The following is a 20,446-nucleotide window of genomic DNA, read 5'->3' as shown; positions in this document are numbered from 1 at the left end:
CAACCAAAACCCACAAAACCTCCATTTGCCAACCAAAACGCAAACAACGAAGCCATTCTTTTCAATCCCTCAGTCTCCATTCTCAAGCCAATCTCTTTCACTTTATGTCGAATATTTACGGGTGTTTTTTTTTTAATCTCCTTCAATTGATTTACTTCAGTTCTGAGTTTCAACTAACAACAACTATCTTCTCTCTTAATCACAACTTTAAGAACTAACAAGAGGAAAGATTCGTCAGGTGTGAAATCTCATTGTATTCGAAAATAGTTTGGACTATTGACAGCTTTTATTTGAGATTTTGTAATGATATGATGACTGTAATTGATGATATCTCATCATGATTTTCATTTTTTGTGTTTTTTCAGTGATTTTTTATTTTGGTTTTTGTAGAAAAAGGGATTATTATACAGTAATCAATTCGTTCAAGAGGTGGGTTTTCTTGGTCTGATTTTTCTGGGAAGCTCAGCCTCTTCTTCGTCACCAGGTATTCATGCCTATCAACCTATCATGTCTTCCTTTTCTATCAAGTAAGATGTCTTCATTATCTTCTTATCTTTTCATGGTTGATAAGCTTTTTTACACAAAATATTCATTATTTTCTTATTTGTTTCATTTTAATAAATTTATTTATTTTTTGATATATGGGGGTTCTTATTTTCTGAATTTGTTTAATTGAGTTATTTTCAACATGATGAAAATAAGTATGTGAATGGTGGAGAAATTTACTGGCCAGTCCCAGTGATTGATGCTAAGGACTCAGTTGTTTGTTGGATTATTTACGTTGGTGCAAGAAGAAAAAAGGAAAAACAACATCACTATTAGTTTTGTTGGTTGTTGGTATTGTTGTGCTTATTTAAGCTTAATTTGGGTGATGGAAAAAGCTTTGTATTATTTTTCAGTTTCAAAATTTAATATCTAATGCCATAACCACTAATGGCTTCTAGCACATGTAATTTTGGTTTGCGCCAAGGTATTTGTGTACCTTGATTAATTTCAGTGATTGTCAGGTATAGGCAAAAAATCGAAAGTTGGTAACTTAGTAAAAGCCACTTTAAATGGAAATGTATGACAAATCAAGACTAAGTTTTTTTTTTTTTTGGTTCAATATAATTGATTCCTTCTTTTTGATATTAGGTTTTACATGCAATCATGTTGTAATTGGATGACACCCATTTTAATAACTGTTGACAATGTATGTCAGATCCAAGTGAAACTCTTATTAGTTTTGTGTTTTTATGTTTCACTGTTTAGAATTTTTATGATTGGAGCTTACCTAAATCATGTGTAACCAAAATCATGTGTAGTATAATCACTTGGAATTATATGTTGATTTCTTCAACGGTCACTTATTTTATTCTCTTTACTGTTCTTCTTATCTTTCATTTGTTAAGCTTAGATTAAAAATTATTTTGCTTTCTACCTGGGTAGGGGAATTCCTTTGCAATGGATAGTAAGATCTTTAAATCTAAGCCTAACCAAGTTGAGTAGCTTAGTATTGGTCAGTAATTATCATTGTTGATCAATAATTTTTGAAGGGTTACAAGAAGTATGTAATCCCTTTCGACGGATTGGTTTTACTTTGTAATAAGGTTATTTGGTTTCATCTCAATCGACACTATGCCAAGTTGAAGCTGAAAGTGTAACACGTACTATGCTTATTTCTTCTTTTAGGCATGTGTTCAACTGTTATTCGTTGTTTTCCCTTTTAGGCATTATGTTATGTGGGAAAAGATACCATGGTGCATATCTATCTATTAGTGTTCTCAAATTAAGGGAATACTCTGTGGTGCATATCTATGTAATAGGGGAATTATCACTCACACATGTTAGTATATCATTTGTTGTCCTAGACTCTTTGATAAGTGATACCTCTTCTGCAAATAATGATACTGATAGATTAGATTTGACAATGCTACTCATACATGGAAATGGGTTTTGGTTGTCTTGATTTCAATATATTTGAATATGCCATTGATTGTATTGTGGGCTTTTATTTGGAGGAACCATTTTTGTACTTAATTAAAGAAGGTTCATTTGATTTAAGGTTTTATTTTTTTTATTTCCAGTTAAAGATGTGCCTTTGCAGAGTTATTCAAATGTGAAGGATCAATGTCATCCACTATTGTTTAGGTATTTTCTCACTTGTTGCATACATAACTATACCATTTTTCTTTTTTTGTAGTCAAGAAGAAAACTGAAAAACAAAAACAAAAAACTCAATTCACGATTATTGCTTCTTTCTCCTATTCATTCCAGGTATCGGCCATTTTCAATTTTCTATTTTTTTTTTTTTTTTTTTTTTTTATGTTTAATATTACTAAAACTCTTAATGGTACTAGCTAGGTCAATTTTTTTGAAAATAAGAAAAGACACTAATAGCCACTTATATCAATTTTAATAGCCAAATACTAAACTATTATCTATGAATTTATTGTCGCCCTAAGTGAGATTTGAATAACTTTCAGAAAAGTAGAACTTCATTGTAATTTTTTATCTCTGCAAAATCAAGTATAATTGAAATCAGGTTGTTAAATTTGTTTTTCCTTCTTTTTGGTAAATCAATAATAGAGGACCATAGAAAATCTGTGCTCGCTTTCTATGGTCCTCTATTGGATTGCAGAAAGCCTTTCATCATGCTAGATGGTGTACCATGAGTAAACCAAAAAATGAAGGAGGACTTGGATTTGCAAATCTTCAAAGATGGAACCGGGGAGCCTACTGCGGATTAGTCTTCAAAGTGGCGATCAAAGAGGAAACTATATGGGTGGATTGGACTTGGAAACACCACATAAAACAACAATTCTTCTGGACTATGACAACTCCGAAGGACTGTTCCTGGTCTTGGAGAAAAATTCTAGATGCCCGAAAGGATGCTAAGAAGCTCATCAAGTATACGATCACTAATGGTGAGAATACGATGCTCTGGCATGATATCTGGTGTGGCAACTCTCCTCTCCTGTTTAAAGCCGATGCCTTGTCAGCGTGGCAGTTTCCTATGGATGCCAAGGTCAGTTGTTTGTTAGATAATGGCAATTGGAATTACCACGTGCTTCTCATGCCATCTTCTGATCTCAAGACTGAAATTCTCACTACCAGCATCTATAGAAATCTCCTATAAGACAAGATAGTGTGGACGCCCCACCAAAGTGGTCTTTATACCTCTAGTAGCGCCTATACAGCTCTCAGCCCAGCTGGAAACAAAGTGAGGTGGTATAACTTTGTGTGGGGAAAATGGGTTTTGCCAAGGCATTCTTCACATGTTGGTAGCTCTTCTCCAACACTATACCTACCCAAGACCGTCTAGTGCGAAGAAAAGTCATTTCTCACTCTACATGCTGCTTATGTAATAGCAGTAGAGAACACTCTAAGCATCTTTTCTTTGAGTGCCCTTACTCCCAGCAGATCATATCCAAGATTAAAGAATTACTCGGTATCTCTACTTATGCCAAATCTTTTAACTGAGAATGGTCATTCATCATCAAGCTTTGCAAAAGGCATGAATTAGGGGAAGTGTACAAAGTTTACTTATGCGCTGCTGTGGACGCCATCTGGAAAGAGAGAAACAGGCGACACTTTCAAGGCTCCAGCAGGAACGCATTGGATCTGTTCTACAAGCTAGAACGAGACCTCAAAAACTACCTAGTAGTTTTGAAACCACAGGTAAAGGATTCTTTGGATGCACGAGCTCTGGGTACCAGAGTAGGGCTCAACCTGAAGTTCAAGTTCCCGATGTCTACTGGCTGCTCTTGGGATCCACCACACGAAAATAGAGTTAAGCTCAATATTGATGGAAGCTTAAGCAGTAATGGTGCTGGACATGAAGGGGCAATACGAGATAGCCAAGGTCAAGTGGTTGCAACTTTCATAGGAAAAGGTAGAATGCAGTCAGTGCTATTCCAAGAACTTTTAGCTATTGACGTCGGGTTAAAAAGATGCATCCATGAGAGGATTCTAAAAGTGGAAGTTGCGTCAGATTCGATGAGGGCAGTGAATGCTATTAATAAGCAAGAGAAGCCCCCTTGGTACTGCCTAGACTTAGTCACTGCTATCCAAAATGTGTGTCTCCTCTTTGAGTACATCTCCTTCAGTCATGTGGTACGAGAGACGAATAGGGCAGCAGACTATTTGGCAACTATTAGCTCATCACAGGATGCACATAATGTAATTTCTTTTTTCTTTGTCCCCCCCCCCCCCCCTTGATCAGCCCCTTCATAGTATTGTGGAGGAGGATGCCCAAGGAACAACCTATGTAAGAGTTTCTTAAGCAATACAACAGATGAGGGCCTGCCAATCCCTAGCTTAACCAAAATACTAATAATAATAATAATAATAATAATGCCCGGTTTGGAAACTTTGAGAAGTTTCTCATATTTAGTCAAAGAAAACACCTATGCAGGAGAGGAGTCCTTCGCTAATTATCAAAATTTAAATTGTATGCTGGGGGTAAATAGGTAATTAAAAACCCAAAGAAGAAACAAAACCTCAACCATCGTGGCAATATCATATCTATCAAATCTATCTGAAGAAGAAGGATTTCCAATAACCGAAACACCTCGCTCACTGCTCTAAACATTTTATTTTGATCAAATGTTTCTTGGTTTTAGGAGCATTAGAAAAATCAGTTTTGCAGCTAATACTGAATGCAAAGGATTTAACAATAGCTCATGAAGAGCCACTGATAGGTGAGTTCTTAGCTTCGAACAAACCTTCTTATGAACAAGTTATTTGTTATGTTGTGTCCTCTTATATGACATTATTAAGTTGATGTTGAGGCCTACTGATTAAATGCCGCAAAGACAATTGATTTTATAAGGTCTTCGAAGTGAGGATAAGGTAGTCAGGTGCCTGATTGTTGTATGACATGTTGCAAAAAGAGGTGATTGCTTTGAGAAAATCCAAGCACAAAAAAGACCAAAACCTTAAAGACAATATTATCATTCAACCTACTCATTTTAAGTTATAACTTCACTATATGTCCTAATTATAACTATACCTTGCAACTCATGGTGTTACAGATATTAGCCAAGAAGGTACAGAGTACAGTAACAAAAGCAATGGACGTTGAAACGAAGAAGATGAGATTGGAAGTAGCTGATATGGAAAAGAAGATAGCTTCCATACGTGTGGAGAAAGACGATGAAAAGAGAGTTAAGTGACTAGGTAGTTTGAAGCGGCCTACAAACAGTTCTCACTTGCTTCCAGTAAGAGGTAGGATATATAATATATATATGCATTATTTCTTTTTGGTTAGTCTTCTTTTAGTTGTCTCTTTCTAGCATTAATTAGTTTCTTTAGTTGTCTCTACCTTTAGCATCAATTAGTTGAAGGATATTGTGATTATTGTCATATGTCTGAATTCTGATAATATGCATGGAACTCGAATTATGATCCAATAAACATATTGTGATCCAATGATCCATAATATGTAGTTACCCTGTATTCATTTGCCAAGATTTAGAAATCAATTGAAGCGGAAATATTTGAATATAGATGTCCATTATATATAGACAATATAGTTTAAAAAATCCAGTGTAAACTACATTTACAGTTCATAGGCTTCGAATGATATTGAGTTGTAAATTCGAATTGTTAAGGCAAAGTCGGATTAGGTTGAGATTTTGTTAGAGGGGAGACAAGTGTACATTGAGTATTGAAACACCTTTGCGGAATCGAGCACATTAAAACCAAAATAATAGCGGTGTTCCATTTTTCACTTTGTGACTCTTGGTCTACTAAACATCTTATTATTCTTGCCAAATGTATTAATATTTAGTTGCTCTTTGATATTGAATTTTGTCCAATAGCTCTTATCTTGCTAGGAAATACAAATACTCCACCTTCCGTTGAAGATCCCATTCTACGCAAAAGCTTATCTTTAGTCAGTCTCACATGCATGCTTTTGTTGTTTTGCCAAATCAAAAGTTCGTTTATAAAGTGTTCCCTTTCTCTTCATTTTTTTTTTCCTTTTTCTTTCTTTCTTTCTTTCTTTCTTTAGTTTCCCCCCAGGACCAAGGATTATATATTAAACAAATGGATTTAGTATGTGCATTAAAACTGCATTATATGTGGGCGTCAGAGTTCAGACACAATTTTAAAAAAACGCAACTTTCTAGATTACACCCACTTCTCTCTGCGACTCTGACATATTCATTTTTTCCAAAAAAGATGAACTAACAACTCCCCTCTCTTTCCATTGCTGCAATGATTTTAATATTCTCTCACCAAACAGGTTTGACTACTTCACTAGACCTCTTATTTTGGCCTTCCACTCTGACTCTCTATTTCCTCTATTGAATATATGGTTAATCACTTCAACGATACCTGCCTACTTTTGTTGTTTAATATATGTTTATGTGTTCATTTCTTGGTTTTGTTGATTTCTCAATTTTCAGCCATTATTTATTTTTGAGTGTTGGAAATTGACGTGAACAAATTATCCTATTTGCAAATTGTTGTTTTTCTCATAGACTCATAGTCTTATTTTGGATGATGATGGATAATAATAATATTAAACTCTTTCTTGAACTAACCCTCTCATGAATGCATCTATTTTGTTTGATTGAGTCATTAAGTAACTTAACTGTTTTTATTAAGGTTTTGTTCCACATTAATGAAAATAATGAGTCACTTCATGTGATTTGTTGGTTAGCGAGTAAATGGTCCATTTGCAGTTCGTATTATTTGACCTATAAATTGGACTTATACTTATCAAAGTTTAGTCGTTAGGTTGTTCTTAGCCTGTTTGATAGCCTATTTGATTTTTGTGTGTAGTGAGACATTGCAGGGGGAAAATGTTTCTAAAGTGATTTTTGGCTTCAGTACTTTAAGATTTAGGATTTATTACCTAATAATTGTCTACCCTTTTTGCAGAGAGAGAATGATGAGTACTTGATGCTAGCATTATCAAACTCCAAGATGCGATCTCCTCACTTCTTTTAGAGTCTTTAGGTATTAGTTGTGATTATCTATGATCACATTGAATGGATGAAAAGTGGGTCATTGCTTGGTAACTACTATCCTACACGCTCAGAGCCAGATCCTACTTTAATCACTATTCTTCTACAATTCTACAAATTCATCATCAAAGTCAATCGGTGGATGTTCCTCCTAGGTAAGGAACTCTAATAGTGAATATTGGGGATCTTCTACAAGTATATGATTGTACATAGATTCCTGGAACCTTTACATTCCAAAACTTACATGTTTGTTGTTTGTGAATTATGTACTTAATTAAAAATGACAAGTTCAAAAGTGTGGAGCATAGAGTAGTAGTTGGACACTTTGTTCAAGGTTTTCAGTGACATCCTTTTCTTTCCAATGGCACTTGAATCACATTATGGGGCTATATATGGGCAGCGGGCCAATAAAGGAATCTCTTTCATAAGATAATCTATCAGAATCTATCACCTCCCATATTTTTATTGAATACCTATTGCCTATTGTTAAAGTGTGCAGTGTTTATTTCCTTAATACATTTTGTTTTTGTTTTTTGTTGTTCATAGTGCTACCGAAAATGCGGAGAGCTTCCATTGGTCAAATAACTGGATTGAAGAGGTGATCAGGTAAACTTTCTCCTTGGATATGTTACTAGAATGTTGTTGATCATGTTAGTATTTTTTTTTAGATGTTCTTTTGATCCATATTTAATTGGGTTTTAATGATTGGATCATTTTTTAAAGATAACCCATTAGTTACTGCACATTTTATTAATTATATAATTCATAATTATGATAAGGATTGCCTAACTAAAGGACTGGCCAACATGGCCATATGCTTTTCATGTTGTAAATATTTTTCTTTAAGTTAGAGAGTTCTTCAAGTTGTATGTACCGAATTTCTGGAAAAGCCTTATATGCTTCAAGGTACTGCACTATAATTAGATATGAATCTGTAGAAATTTTGGCGTGCATGACATGTCGGCTGCACATTGGCATACTTAGTACACCCATAAAGAGTTGTATTCAGTGAACGTTACATAGCCATGTGATGGCCTCGGGTGGGCAATCCTTGGTTAAAACCAATTTAGGGTATTATTGTTCTCCCTTGCACATTTAAGTTTTGGTTGACATGACTTTTTAAGTTTTTCAATAGGATTAACTTTTCACTTTTCACATTTGGTTATTATAGTATATGACTTCTACGTGAATTTTAAATTGTAATTGGATTAAGCATGTTAATGGCTATAGCCAGTAGCCCAGTAACCCATGTGAGTTTTTTCTACCACCTAATAACAATGTTTGTTAAAAAAACACACACACACACACATGCTTCAAGTTGAGTTTGTGAATGTGTTCCCACCTAAGAGACTTATAAGCAGTGAGTGTTAACTTTTTATTCTTATGATTCCTTCGTCACTATTTATTTATTTTATTTTATTAAAAAAAATCATTCAAGTGTTAAGTTGGAACTCGATGTCACTAAACGACTTCTTTTCAAATGCAGTTGTAAGAACTCATATGGAAAGTTATTATATTCTGATATGCGGGTAAACACTCTACTTTATTTACTTAAGTGTCATTTTACTTGATTGATTAAAAGTAATAAAGTGTTTCTTCTTACGTAGCGTCGCAACTGCTTTGAGGAAGCTGAGGAGGAGGATTTCGCTTCTTTGTAGTTGATAAAATCTTGGTACCTAGATACTGTTGATCCTCTTTTTATTAATTTAACTAATTATTGTTGAATTGTTTTGGAGTTTAATGTATAGTGTATTTATGCACAGAATGGCAGACTTGGCAAATATAGACGGAATCATTGCATCTGGACTTTACATCAAGATCTGTTGAACAAGCTATTGATCTCTTTTTTTGGAAGTTCCGCAATATTTTCTAGGAAAGTATAGACCTCCGCCTATGAAATTGTCAAAGAAAGCTATAGCCTTGTCACCCAAGCTAAAAACAGAAATGGCTAAGCAGGTAGACCCGTATGAATTATAAATAAACAAATTCCTTTTTTATATAAGAGACACCACTTTGAGCTTTTGTTCCTTTATTGATACGACTTGATAGTAAAGATTTTAGTTACATAAGTGTAGTAGAAGTATATGAATAGGTTTTCATCTGCGCTTCCCAATATCACATTAACGAAAACAACTTCCATAACACTGGAAATTGTTGGTGGATTTCAAAGGTTACCCATGGTGAAGCCTCCACTTGATATTCTTTATTAAGTGGTATATATGTAACTAGAAAGTCAATTGCCTAATTTAATTTGCACAACTTTGCCTAATTAATAAGATGGTTAGTAGATAAACCAATAGCTTTTCAAGTGGTGGTAGGAGTTACCAACACTTTGGCATGCCATGGCTGTCGATGTACGTGCATTGTGAAGGCCATTGCATAACTGAGAAGGCCGTAAAGAGCTCTCCTACAAAGGACCTCATCAACATGTTATGGAAACACTAATAACCAATTCTCCCTTTTGTTGTTTGTGTGATTGTTTGGTTTGTATTACAAAATGTGTTCCTTGGGTGGCCCAAAAGTTTAACCAAGGGATCTCTGACAATCTACTGATAGTGATGAGTTAAAGGGATTGAAGCTTCACTAAAAGCTATGTTGTTTTAACTGTGAGTTGGTTTACACACCAACAAATTCTTTTTTTGATACAGGAGGTTTTGAATGGAATACATGGAAGGAACACGAGCGAGTAGACTTAAGACGACACCAAGTACGCTTAAAGGATTAAGAATCAACAGAGATGGTGATCATAGAGATAATAAAGCAGTTGATATGGTGCATAATTTTTTTTTTTTAAATGAGGGGGTTGGGCCGCTAATTAGAATTCAAGTTAGTAATTGTAAAATTAAATATTATAGTAGTGTAATATATATTGTAGTCCATTATGTTGTATCGAAGGCAGCTGTAATGATAATGATTTTGTTGGAAGAGGTTAAATGTGGATACTTGAAGTCATGAACTATAAGTCCGTATAATTTTTTCTTAATCTATTTTTGTTTTCCTTCTTTATGCTAAGTGAGCCAACCAAGATATCAAGTAGTACGTGCTTTATCATGTGCGTATTTTATTAAAACTTTTATATATGTGGCGTTGTGTTGAAGGCATGCTTCCTCTTGGTTGAATAATATGTGTTTCAGGAGTTCCAAATCTTTAATTATGGGAATAGAATAGGAATTGGATGAAAGAGGACCCTATAAATAAAAAGCTTAAGATGTGCATATATTTTGAATTGTGAATCAACAGTTTTTTTGATAGGAGGCTTCTTTTGTATTGCGAAAATTGTTACATAATGCAGCATCAGTTGTTGTACTACTCAGGGATATGGTAGAAATACTTGGAATCTAGAAGGGATGAAGATTTGTCTTAGCAATGAATATAGATTCAGAATCTTAGAGAGCTATCCAAGCCATAAAGAGAAGAAAAAAGATCGTTCTTAGAGCTACTACAATTTGACATAGTAACATATCACTTGGAACACGCATAAAGAATTGACACAACAATTTTCAGACGTCTACAAAACTAATGTTATTCATTTAATTACAAATAGGTACAAGTCTTTTAACAAAAAAAAATTATTCATTTAACGACACCCGTCCAAGTATGAGAACACATCATTAATGAATAGTAGAAAAATAAACAACCACTCAAGAAACCCCTCAGAATACGTCAATACTTTGACAAATTTATCTCTTTGCGTAGCCATTCCCAACACAAATGCTTTAGAAATCAATCAAGAGATGAAAAACCTATAAATTTACTCACCAACAACCTATAAATTTTAACATTGGATTTCTATTCCGTGACAGATGAAAAACTTTATTTTACACATTACATGTACATCAGTAAGTTTATCATGCATATGAACTTGGCAATGAACTAACGGTAGAAAATTAGGAAATTATAAAAAACGAGAGCGAGTTCAAGGGATATTGGGAAAAATAAAAGTACCTTTAAGAGCGATTGAATTTACTTCTTCGCTAAAGTCAACTGAAGATAGATACTTGAGAGATAGGTTAACCCATTTGCTTTCGTAAAAAAATGAGAGTGAAAATACACGTGTGGGAATTAGAGATACAAGTGCTGAAAATGAGACCACGTGTTAAAGATACTAATGGGCTAAGAATTAAGCCAACATTTATCATAAAACTCATTAAAAAAATGAAAATTAAAAGACAACCCAAAATTTGGATATCTTAATACACTATAAGGTTAATTTACTTTCTGAGTTTCAATATAGTTTGAAAGTAAGATTTTTAATACATAATAATAAAATGAAAAAATTTATATAAAAATGGCCCCCGTTCATTGAACGGGTCCAAAAATCTAGTACATCTAGCATGTGATGAAATGTCCATTAAAAGAAAGAGAACAGTTCAACATATATTCCTTAATTTGAGTTGACAACCAAATCATTATTCCATTAAAGAGATTTATATAGGTTGTTAACCTACAGAAATGTATAAAAAATTAAAGTGGTTGCTCTTCAATGCTGAATGGCATAAATGGGGATTCACTGTAGACCTGAGCCTTCTTCGTAATCTTTTGCACTTGTTGATTATCCAATAGTGACTGGGAATAAGAGAAATTGTAAAGATATTATAACGAGTTTAAACAGCAAGAAAGATGTTTACATAATGTACTCTCTCTGTATCATGACATCCACAAAGGGCACAACATTATAAACATAATTAAGATTCACGGTCTTACGGCGTAGTTGGTCATATCCAGTTTAACACCCAATAGATCCCGGATTACATCATGGGTCATGCTTTCTGCGGTAGCTAATATTGCATGTAGCATGAATACCTGGAAGAATCAAATTTAGAACATGGCGCACTCTTAGGAAGATAATCAAGAACCAAGGGTGTGAAACCAACCTCTTTCTTTTGGCTTACAACTTCTGCTTCAAGCTCCTCTATCCTAAGCCTCCTTGCAGTAAGTTCCTCATTTTTCTCAGAGTTTATTTGTTGTGTTAATCCCAATCCAATGCATTTAAAAGGAGAACCTGAACCTCTAGTCTTTGTTGCATTCTTATCTTGTTTGGTTGACGCCGCATTTGCGATGTGAGAGGCCATATGATCAGGCTTGACTTGTTCAGCCATTGCTTCCAATGCTTTGAACTGGTATTACTCAAAGAAAAACTTAATTAGGACGAGGAAAATGCTTGACATATCCCAACAAATCGCTAAGAGACACTTCCTTTGCAATAAATTAGTAACTAACTTTTTGCTTGTACTCATGTGCTTGGGCCTCTGCATGCAAATTTAGCTCAGAGATATATATGCACTATCTTGTGTGGCAACTGTTTCGTTATGCGACCTAGTAGAAAAAACAAAACCATTGATGTGGTATTTTCTATACGTTTTAGCTTGGTGCAATGGTCCTTCAACTAATCGCCATAAGTCACTCTTGGTGTCGTTTGCAGCCAATAATTGTAAAAAGACGATAGTTAGAAAGTTATTATTACTAACTTCAAATTTCCTATTTAACTAATGGATGAATTAAACAATATCTTGTTATATAACCAGACAATGAAATATGTTTGTATCTGCACTTATGACTTTGCAACCTCTTTTCCTCTACCACGAGATTGTAAGGAGCGGTATTCACTACAAATCATTCTTGTAATTACGCATGAGTATTTTCATGTAGAGTACTAGAGTGGGTTTAGAAACCAAATGTGTAAAAAAAAACGCACCTGTAGTAATCATCAAGCTTTTCGACGTCTAGTCGAAACAGGACCCATCTACGTATTTGAATCCATTGTTTAACACTTAGGGTCACAGTTTTACCATCGAGCAAAGGCCCTTCATCACTATACTCGCCATCTTCATCCAGAAAGGCCACACGCTTGGATTTATGATTTCCATCCAGTGAATTGGGCATATACTCCATAGCATACCTAAGTGACTCGGGAACAATATACGACTCTGCAATGGACCCTTCAACATATCATTTATTGCTGGGAATATTTTTACACTCTTTCATCGCCTTATTAGAATAAGAAATTTAAGTATACACTTTCAATTTTTTAAATCCAATTAAAGAAAAAGCTAGAGAAGATATTAAGGTAAAAGTAATTTATATACCGTTCAAATGGAAACATTCTTTGATGCACAGTTCCACAAAGTAGCACTTCATCAGCCAAATGCACCATGAGATGGATGTTGATATCAAAAATTGATGGTGGAAAATATTTTTCAAGCACACACAATGCCTCTGCAACCATGTACTTGGCGTCTTGGATATGTTGTCGGACTAAGACTTTAGAGCACAACAAATTGAAGAATAAGCTTATCTGATGAATAGCTCTTCGCAGGTCACGATGTTTAGGAAAAGCATGTTGAAGCAATACAGGTAGCAAATAACACATAATGACATGATAGTCATGTGATTTCATTACGAGCAAACCAGGTGGATTTAAAGTGACAATGTTGCTCAGATTTGATGAGAAACCATAAAGAAGCTTCAAGTCCTTCAAAATTTTGCTAAAGTTTAACTTATCGTCTTTAGTTCAAACAAATGGAGCCTTTGATTTTATTAGTTTCCCTGTGACTGGGTCTGATTGCATCCACTAACCACTATGAATTCACATCTTCCTCATATCTTCTCGCGCACCTACTGTATCTTTTGACTTGTCTTTCTTGTCTAGGATGTAATTTAGTAGATGTTCCGCAACATTTTTCTCAGTATGCATCACATCAATAACATGTCGGGATTTATGAGTGGGCCAATAGGGCATATCCCAAAAAATAGACCTTTTATACCAAGCCTCTGTAACTTGAACATCTTCATCATCTACATTATCATCCAAATTCACATCAGATGTGCTTCTTTTGCTACCTGTTGGGATTTTACCTGACTTATACTTGATATGACTCACCTGCTGCATAACTTTTTCTCCACTTAACCCTAGTGGAGCAATGTTCAACTCTTCAGTCTTAAGTCCCAAGCATTTACTTGACCGAAACGGGTGACCCAACGGAAGAAAAGGGCGATAGTTTGTGTAAACAATCTTCTTTGCATGCTCAAGATATATCGATTGAGTGTTATCTGAACAAATTGGACATGCTTTATAACCATGTGTTATGCAGCCCGCTAAGTTTCCAAAAATAGGAAAATCATGAATACCCCACATTAGCATAGCTCTCAAGGTAAAATGTTGTTTTTTATACATGTCATAAGCCAGCACCCCTTCCTTCCATAACTGTTCCAACTCCTCATACAATGGCTGAAGAAAAACGTCGATATCTTGACTCGGTGCCTTCCGCCCAAGTATAAGCAAACACATCATTTGGAACTCTGGTTTCATACATAAAGAAAGGGGGAGATTATAAGGTACCAAGTAAACAGGCCAACAACTGTAGCTAGTGGATTGTATTCCATGGGGATTAAAACCATCAGTTGCAATTCCAAGCCAAACATTACGCCCTTCCTGAGCAAAATCAAGCCAACTCTTTTTACATGTTTTCCACTGGATTGAGTCGATAGGATGTCACATGTGATCCCAAGAAAGTGTAGCTCGGTCGTGCCATGTCATTTCGTTCGCTATCCATGGGATAGTGTACAACCTCTTGAGCTTTGGAATCAAAGGAAAATTTCTCAAAACTTTATTAGGCTCTTTTGTTTCTTTCTTACCCATTTTTCCTTCTTTCACTTTGTATCTGGGTGTTTTACACTGACGACATTCTGTTAACTTAGCATCATCTCTCCAGTATAACATACAATTGTTCTCACATGCATCAATACTTGTGGCTTTCATTCCTAGATTTTTCATCATTGCTTTCATTATAGGGTACTTTGATGGCAAAGTGATTCCTCTTGGGAACTATATCCTCAAAAGGGACAAAAGTGCAGACACACTAGTTCCCAACCAACCATATTTCTTTTTCAAGTTATGAAGGTCAACAATTGCCGAAAAAGTAGTAACAGGAGCCTCACATGAAGGGTATAGCTTTTGTTCTGCCATATTCTTGTATTCGTTGTACCTCTTCCCCAAATCAGGTTCAAAAACAGGTGGTAGTTCAAAATCCCCCATATGATTTTCTTCATCCTCATTCAAATCACCTGCAACTACTTCATGCACTCCATAAGAAGCATCAACAAAATTCCCCATCCCAAGCCCTTCAGCCTCAGTGTTTTCTTCTTCAATCACTGGCTCCACCACCTGATCCGTACATGGGTTCTTACCATGTAAAACCCATACACGATAATTCTTATCCATCCCGTAACTGATCAAATGTCTAGAGATTGTACCAAACACAAAGCTTTTTCCATTTTGACATTCTCTACAAAGACAAGGACACGTGGTCGAGCCACGGTTGTTCACAGTCGCAAATTGAATGAAATCAACCACCCCTTGTTTGTACACATCTCCAAATCTGTCCAATTCATTCATCCACTCTTTTTGAATTGGTCGAGACATTATGCAAAATTAGACATGTGGGGGGTTGAACAAGCACATTCTGTAATCTATCAATTTGATCTAACATAATACACAATCAAACCTTGAATATAGATACAGAGTACTAAGGCTTTTGCTCACAATCTTGCCCACACTCTCTCCTTCCCTTTTTATGAACCATTCTTTAATCTTTCCCCTAAACCTTCTCTTTAGCAACCAAAAAATGGCTGCTGCTCTTTCATTTCTTTTCCCTTTCAAAAAATCCAAAATAAAAAATCTTAGACTTCAAACTAAAGCAGGATGGCTTTAGGGAGACCAACATCTCCATTTCGACTCATCGGCCTCTTGTCCATCCTCCTCTTTCATGCCACTGCCACTAATACCATTACCACCACCCCCACTACAAGTGGTTCGCCTTAGTATCATCCACTAAAATCTACAATCACTAAAATCTAAAATCTACAAATGGTTTTCGCCTTAGTATCATCTGAAAACATGATCTACAGATGAGACCCAATGATGGACCTCGAATGAAAACATGCAAAATAGAGACGCAAGACACGGCCATGGCACGTCAACTATTTTGGAAACACTGGTAATGCTGGCTATGAAGGAGAAACAAAATATACTAGTTGATGATTAAATCACTGATGTCACAATTAATTTCACTTCAAACAGCAACACATGTCTAAGATAAGTTTTAATCATATTTTTTGAATTTAATCAAAGACTTGAAAACAACTGAAATTACAGAGGAATGACCACAAGTAAATATTATATATAGAAGAGTGCATCATGTACAGATTTCAAATGGAGAAGGTTAGAACATATAATAATATCGTTAGTACCTGGTCCCTAAAAAAAAGCATTCAACAAAAACACAAAAGAAGGTTTGAGCAATCAGGACCATGCTACTGTCATTAAAACACAAAAGAAGGTTTGAGCAATCAGGACCATGCTACTAACCGGACTCCAAAACTGGCAAATTTAACAAAAAATAATCTGCTTAAGCAAATTGATTTGCAGCTTAGATTTCTATGAAAGAAAATTCCCAAAATGCAATCACAAAACTACACATCAATTTTTACAAGTTCAATTTTGTAGAAAAACAATCCATGAATCAAACACTTAAAAATCACTAACATGATCAACCTTATTTTCATAAAAAAAGCTAAGAGTAACATCTTCAATTATCAGCTTAAAAACCAACATCTACATATAAATCAATAAAATACATATAAATCAATAAAAAGTCTCAAATTTTGTTACAGAGACAGCTTCCCTTGCCAACATTATGGTTCAACAGAATTGCAGCATGCAATTTCTCCAACACATCAAACAGGAGTCAGTAGCAGCAAGAGTGTGCTCGTAGAGTTCATAATTTATACCAAAAGATTTTACATGTTGCAAACACTCACAGGAAAGAGTATTTATAGTTTCACTTTATCAATAAAACGAATAACTGCTGCAGCTCGTTCAGCCATTTATTATAGGCTAACAAGGAAATGATCATGTTTATCTCTTGCCCAATTCCTTAATATTATTGAATCTAATTGACATTCCAAACCAACTGACTGACATTTCTTTACCACGCAAAACAAAAACCCAATCAACTTAAAAATGCTAACTTTAATCTAACAATAGGGAGTAAAGAAAATGGGTTATCTGATAAAGATGACAGAGATTGAGGAGAAGTGATGAGTTAGGTAGGTGCTGATCCAAATTGAAGTAGTTTCAACCCAACTAAGCAGTGAAAACAAAAAACAATTAATTTAGAGAGATGAAAAACAATTAATTCAGAGAAATAAAAAAACAATTAATTGGGAGATGAATGAAGTACGACTTACTCCTAGTTTTTATTGAGCGGTAGTAGTGAGAGAAGAGAAGGGAGTGGAAGAGAGAGGGTAGCGGCAGCGAGAGGGAGAGGGAGAGAAGAGAAAGAGAGATTATGTTTTATGTTTGGACGAAATAATGAGTGCGATTTTATTTCGTTTCCCTCTTTCGCCCAAATTTTCAAGTTTCTAATACTTACCCTACGGTTTGCTAGAATTCCGAATTAGAAAAAAAAGTGCGTGTTGCAAATAGCCGTTATGGTGTAGTGGGAGCGGGTTGTTACAAACTGGTAATAGAGTTAGGTTCTGCTCATCTTTAAGACGGGCAACTGTGATACCCCTCGGGTATGCTTGAAAGGCACCTTGACCAATATAGGGTGACGAACTGATGTTGCACTAGGAGTTTAGTTCGACAACTGTTAGGTTCTGGACCAAGACCGGAGTTTAGTCTGACACTGATTAGGTTCCGCCCCAAGACCTGAGTTTAGTCTGACAGCAGTTCAGTCCCGGCGCAAGACCTGCAGTTCTCACATGACGATGAGGCTGTACTTACTACCTAGTATCATGGCCCTTTGAGTTTGTCAATTGAATAGTTACTTAAGTTGGTATTTGCTCTTCTGCAAAGGAATTCTTTGGTTATTTTTCTTTTGTAAATAGCCATGTGGATATCGTTCCTTGCCAATTAAGCCTGTGATACCCCAAGGATATGCTGGACTGGCGCCTCGTCCGAGACGGAGTGCCTGGTATTTAGTCTGAAATTGTGGTAGAGTTTAGTGAGTTGGCAAGGGACACCAACATGTTCTGCGTTTTATGCCCTGTTGCATCTTTGATGCCTACAAGGTAGTCATGCTGGAGGGATGCAATTGGAACATAGTGTTCAGTCCGATGATGATTATTATTATTTATTATTTGTTTGTTTATTTATTAATATTATTTTTAGGTGGGGGTGAGGGAAGCAATTACCTCATCAGAGCAGAAGACAATTACCTCATGTCTCTATTATTGCTTGGCAAGGAAAAATTGTTAGAGTTAAATACTTGGAGAAATGGATTTTTAACCTGCTCACAGAATGGAGAAATGTCACTTGAGAATGGAAGAACTCTGCACGGAATATGGGGGAAGTCCTTTTTGTTCCCCAGCGAAATGGCATTTCAAGTATTTTTTTGCATTTCTGTCCTCATGAGCCCTACCCCCTACTATGTTTTCCTTTCAGCAGCATGATGCTCATGTTAATATGTCATGCAAGCCTAGATAAGTATGTACGTGTCCAAGTTTGTGCATTGTACGTGCTTGTTGGTGGCACAAAATTGTGATGGAAAATAGTAAAGCAAAAACTGATTGTGCTCTTTCTTTCTTTTTGCCTTCTTCCGTTTCAAATCACCAACTACAGCATTGTTGAACACAACAGTGTCTGACATTGTTGGACATCATGATTTTCCATGAAAAGAAACCAGTTTAGCATTTTCAGTTTTGTACCAATAATTTATTCTTCTTATTTGGAGGTTAAAGGAGGAGAAAATTCAAAATCAATATCCACAATTTATTTAGCAAAAGAAGAACAAGTAAATAAAGGAAAAGAAAAGCGCAATACGCAATACGAAACAAGCATTTCATTAATAGACAAAAGGTTTACGAGTCTCTGCCCTCAAAGCAGCAGGAAACCTCCCCTTATAATTTAGCATACATAATCAGAATGAATCATTGAAAAGCCTTCTAAAGTAATAGCCATTGTGGTCAACTATTCCTAACCAAAATAGGAACAAGTATTGATTCACCTGACGCTTGAGCTTTTTAAGACCCATTCCTATAAGCTCTGCTGGTTCCTCTTTTCTTGCCCGTTTGCTCTTTGATTGCTTGCTGCGCACTACAGATGATGTGTTTGGTGTGTTGTGTTTGGTGTGAACCAGATTGGGGGTGGCATAACTAAGAGAGTCTCACTTGGATACAGAAATTTGTTGATACTACCATCTTCTAAACTAAATATGCCCATATCCTGGCCTCCAAATCCATGCTTAAGAATATCAACCCCATAGTCATCGGTGAAGTAGATACAGTTCAGCTTACACCCCGAGAAATCACTAGACAGGAGGGAAAACGAACTGCTGTATCCCAAGAATAGAGCACGATCTCCAAGGCTTTGAATTTCAATCCACTTATTAGGACTTCCAAAATCCAACTTATAAACCTGGAACCCAACTGTTTTCAGAGGTGGAATTTGAAGCTTGTTATCAGTGTTTCGATCTTTGTCCTGGACAATATTTCTAAGCACTATTAGTAGGTCACCTGATGATTCCAAAATATAAGACTGTTGGTCCACGTCCACCCTTCCCGGAGGTTCAGATATAATTTGTTCGGTATAAGTATAGGGAATAGTTTCAGGTGTTTCTAGACCACGAACAACAACCACATACCTACTGTTACGAACAACATAGAAATTCCCTTGGTAATAAGTGACATCACGGAAGAAACGAGAGTTTTTATCTAGGGTAACTGGAGTCCACGATTCCTGATCCCCACCAATCCTATAAAATGCTAATGTTCGGTGTATACCTTGTATAGCCATAATTATCGCACCACTAGTAACCGAAGACGATGACATGACCACCCTATATATGGACATATCTCGCATACAACTCAAAGACAAATATGAATGTATGAACATATCTCGTACACAACTCAACCTAGTAAACGAATAAACGAGATTCGGAACTTCACCTTTTTTTTTGCGCAGTAGTATTCCTTGCACACCAGGAAATTCTGTGAGAGGTGGAAGACAGACTAAAGATGTTGAGAAAGGGTTGAATAGTTGAACCTCAGAATTTTGGTGCACAGTCATCAACCAACCTCCTTGAAAAGACCCACAGATTCGCCTATTAGTAAGTTCCGGTATATCTGCCTTGTAAATCTTTCCATCACAAAGACTGAAGAAATCAACGTCTTTGGTGTGGAACGATAAGCCATGGAAGATGATTTGGAAACTGTAGAGGCCCACAGAGAGATCTCCACTTCTTGCAGACGCAACCGAAGCGAATTAGATCCGGGAAGCTCAAACGTTCTACAATCAGATCTAACATATGGTCTGGTAGTGTTAACCAGTCCTCCATTGGAAATTTGATAATGGAGAAGAAAGAGATAGATATTACCTTCAAATGAAATATCTTTTTATCTGTGAATCACAAATGACGTTAAAATTACAGAACAAATATTCAGTTTCTTTACCCGGCCATGACGAAAACACTGTAGAGATCAAGAAGAGA

General features: G+C 35.8%; 3 protein-coding genes across 4 annotated transcripts; 1 reads left to right on the top strand and 2 right to left on the bottom strand.

The window, feature by feature from the left end:
- The first annotated feature begins 3,729 nt into the window (after positions 1-3,729).
- LOC147505414 (microtubule-associated protein 70-1-like) lies at positions 3,730-5,156 on the top strand. Its single transcript, XM_086605538.1, has 2 exons — positions 3,730-4,161; positions 5,016-5,156. Exons 1-2 carry the CDS (start codon positions 3,730-3,732, stop codon positions 5,154-5,156), a joined length of 573 nt encoding a protein of 190 aa, XP_086461664.1.
- Positions 5,157-11,292: 6,136 nt separating this feature from the next.
- Positions 11,293-16,166, bottom strand: LOC147505413 (kinesin-like protein KIN-12C). 2 transcript variants are annotated; one of them, XM_086604134.1, is made up of 4 exons: positions 12,652-16,166; positions 11,831-12,073; positions 11,661-11,759; positions 11,293-11,522 (listed from the first exon to the last, which is right to left on the bottom strand). In XM_086604134.1, the coding sequence occupies exons 2-4, from the start codon at positions 12,053-12,055 to the stop codon at positions 11,421-11,423; spliced, it is 426 nt and encodes a 141-aa protein (XP_086460260.1). In that variant the 5' UTR covers positions 12,056-12,073; positions 12,652-16,166; the 3' UTR covers positions 11,293-11,420. The 2 variants fall into 2 exon arrangements, with proteins under 2 accessions (XP_086460260.1, XP_086460259.1); XM_086604133.1 differs by having other exon boundaries at positions 11,831-16,166.
- A 2,636-nt stretch (positions 16,167-18,802) lies between these two features.
- LOC147505412 (F-box protein At4g35733-like) lies at positions 18,803-19,752 on the bottom strand. Its single transcript, XM_086605537.1, has 3 exons — positions 19,155-19,752; positions 18,965-19,053; positions 18,803-18,856 (listed from the first exon to the last, which is right to left on the bottom strand). The coding sequence occupies exons 1-3, from the start codon at positions 19,750-19,752 to the stop codon at positions 18,803-18,805; spliced, it is 741 nt and encodes a 246-aa protein (XP_086461663.1).
- Positions 19,753-20,446: the final 694 nt, after the last annotated feature.

Source organism: Coptis chinensis, chromosome 4 (genome assembly GCF_015680905.1).
Source record: "Coptis chinensis isolate HL-2020 chromosome 4, ASM1568090v1, whole genome shotgun sequence".
NCBI classification, from domain to species: Eukaryota; Viridiplantae; Streptophyta; class Magnoliopsida; order Ranunculales; family Ranunculaceae; genus Coptis; species Coptis chinensis.
The sequence above is the reverse complement of the archived record's forward strand: the minus strand, read 5'-3'. Positions and strand labels throughout refer to the sequence as shown.